The 1,637-nt window shown below is 30.8% G+C and overlaps 1 protein-coding gene across 1 annotated transcript; it reads right to left on the reverse strand.

The window, feature by feature from the left end:
- Positions 1-601: 601 nt before the first annotated feature.
- On the reverse strand, positions 602-970 carry LOC109240695. Its single transcript, XM_019407364.1, has one exon. It carries the CDS (start codon positions 968-970, stop codon positions 602-604), a length of 369 nt encoding a protein of 122 aa, XP_019262909.1.
- Between the last annotated feature and the right edge of the window lie 667 nt (positions 971-1,637).

Below are 1,637 nucleotides of genomic sequence, written 5' to 3' on the forward strand. Positions count from 1 at the left end.
GTATTCACCAGATTATGTTCACATATTTTCAGCAGGTGTATTTAGACCTTCATATTTATATAATATATTGTATTAATATGTATTCAGGTGTATTTTGAATACATGTCTTATATATATAACTGATTTTATTCATCTGTATTCATCTGTATGCATATGTATTCAAGTGTATTTAGACCTTTGTACAATACATATTTAGATATCTATATGTGTATAACATATTGTATTAATATGTATTCAGGTATATTTGAATACATGTATTTAATATTCAGAAATCATATTCAATCTCTGATGTACGATATGTATTAAAAAAATCATGTTGATTGAAATATTACATCTTTTTACAATACAATCATATCCTATGTATATAACTGAGTGTAATCATATGTATTCAGTGATTGTATTCATCTTTATTCAAATATCATGAAGTAATATAATAGTCGTATTTTAATTACGTATTCAGATTTAATACACCAACTAAATATATCCAGAATATATTGGAAATGTCACCGGAATCTATGACAAATCGTTATAGCATTAATACAAGTCAGAATGTGAACTAATTTCTACGTGGAGAATTTCTACAAGTACGCTTATTATGTCCTTACTGCCCACATATGCTACACGAATGTTGATTTTTCTTCTGCAGCAATTCAATGAACGGCTTATCACGCTTCTTCTTTGGTCTTTCAGGAGGTTTTTTCCATTTGGGTGATAATATAACTTCATCTGATATATGTGCTGGTATATTCCATTCTTTCCGGTCCGGCAACGGATACTCGGGCACCTTATATGTCATTACAACAGACTTTGGTTTGTAATAGTCAGAGCAATAATCTTCTGGCATTAGAAACTTGCTCTTCAGGACAGCCCAAGCGTGTGGGCACGGTAATTCGTCGACTTGGAACCGCCCACAACTGCATTTTCTCTCTAAGAGGCATACGGTGTAATGCCTTCCTTCATCGTTCACCATATGCAAATATTCAGTCGATGGCACCACCTACATTTAAACATAGACCTTTTAGTTTGAATTATTTAAAAAAAAATCATATATATATATATCAAAGAATAGACGTATAATTACAATATATATATATATATATATATATATATATATATAAAATTAAATATAATTTTAATATAGAGTATTAGACTTTTATTTAGCTTTAAGAATCACAATATATATTGTATTAAATACAACTTTATTAAATACAAACATATTTGTACATAGAGAATTCAAAGACATACACGTATATACAGTTAAATACATTGAATACATTAGAATACATACTATATGAATGATGGCAGAATATTAAAGAGGAGTCTTGAATGAATATAGGATACAACGTCCATAGCTACCTTGAAATATATACAGTTAAATACCTTGTACCATGGCTAAATATAGGATACAAATACGTAAACAAAAGGCAACTTACAGTCATTCGTGTAGACATTGCCTCATTCAAGGTAAGCATCTCCTGGTATTTTTCCCAAGCGTTGTGTATGTCTGTAGAGCTTCTTTCCGATTGCTGCAATTCCAACGTCCAAACATTTTCCTAACTTCTTCGAGGAGGTCGTACATTGGCAATTCTCTTGCTGACACAAATGCGGCATTGATTGACTCCGCAATATTTGACGTC

The sequence above is a fragment of the Nicotiana attenuata genome, unplaced genomic scaffold (genome assembly GCF_001879085.1).
Source record: "Nicotiana attenuata strain UT unplaced genomic scaffold, NIATTr2, whole genome shotgun sequence".
Lineage (NCBI taxonomy): Eukaryota > Viridiplantae > Streptophyta > Magnoliopsida > Solanales > Solanaceae > Nicotiana > Nicotiana attenuata.

What these genes read in the sequence shown, in the direction of transcription:
- LOC109240695 (XM_019407364.1), bottom strand. Translation starts at nt 970, where the DNA reads ATGGTGAACGATGAAGGAAGGCATTACACCGTATGCCTCTTAGAGAGA.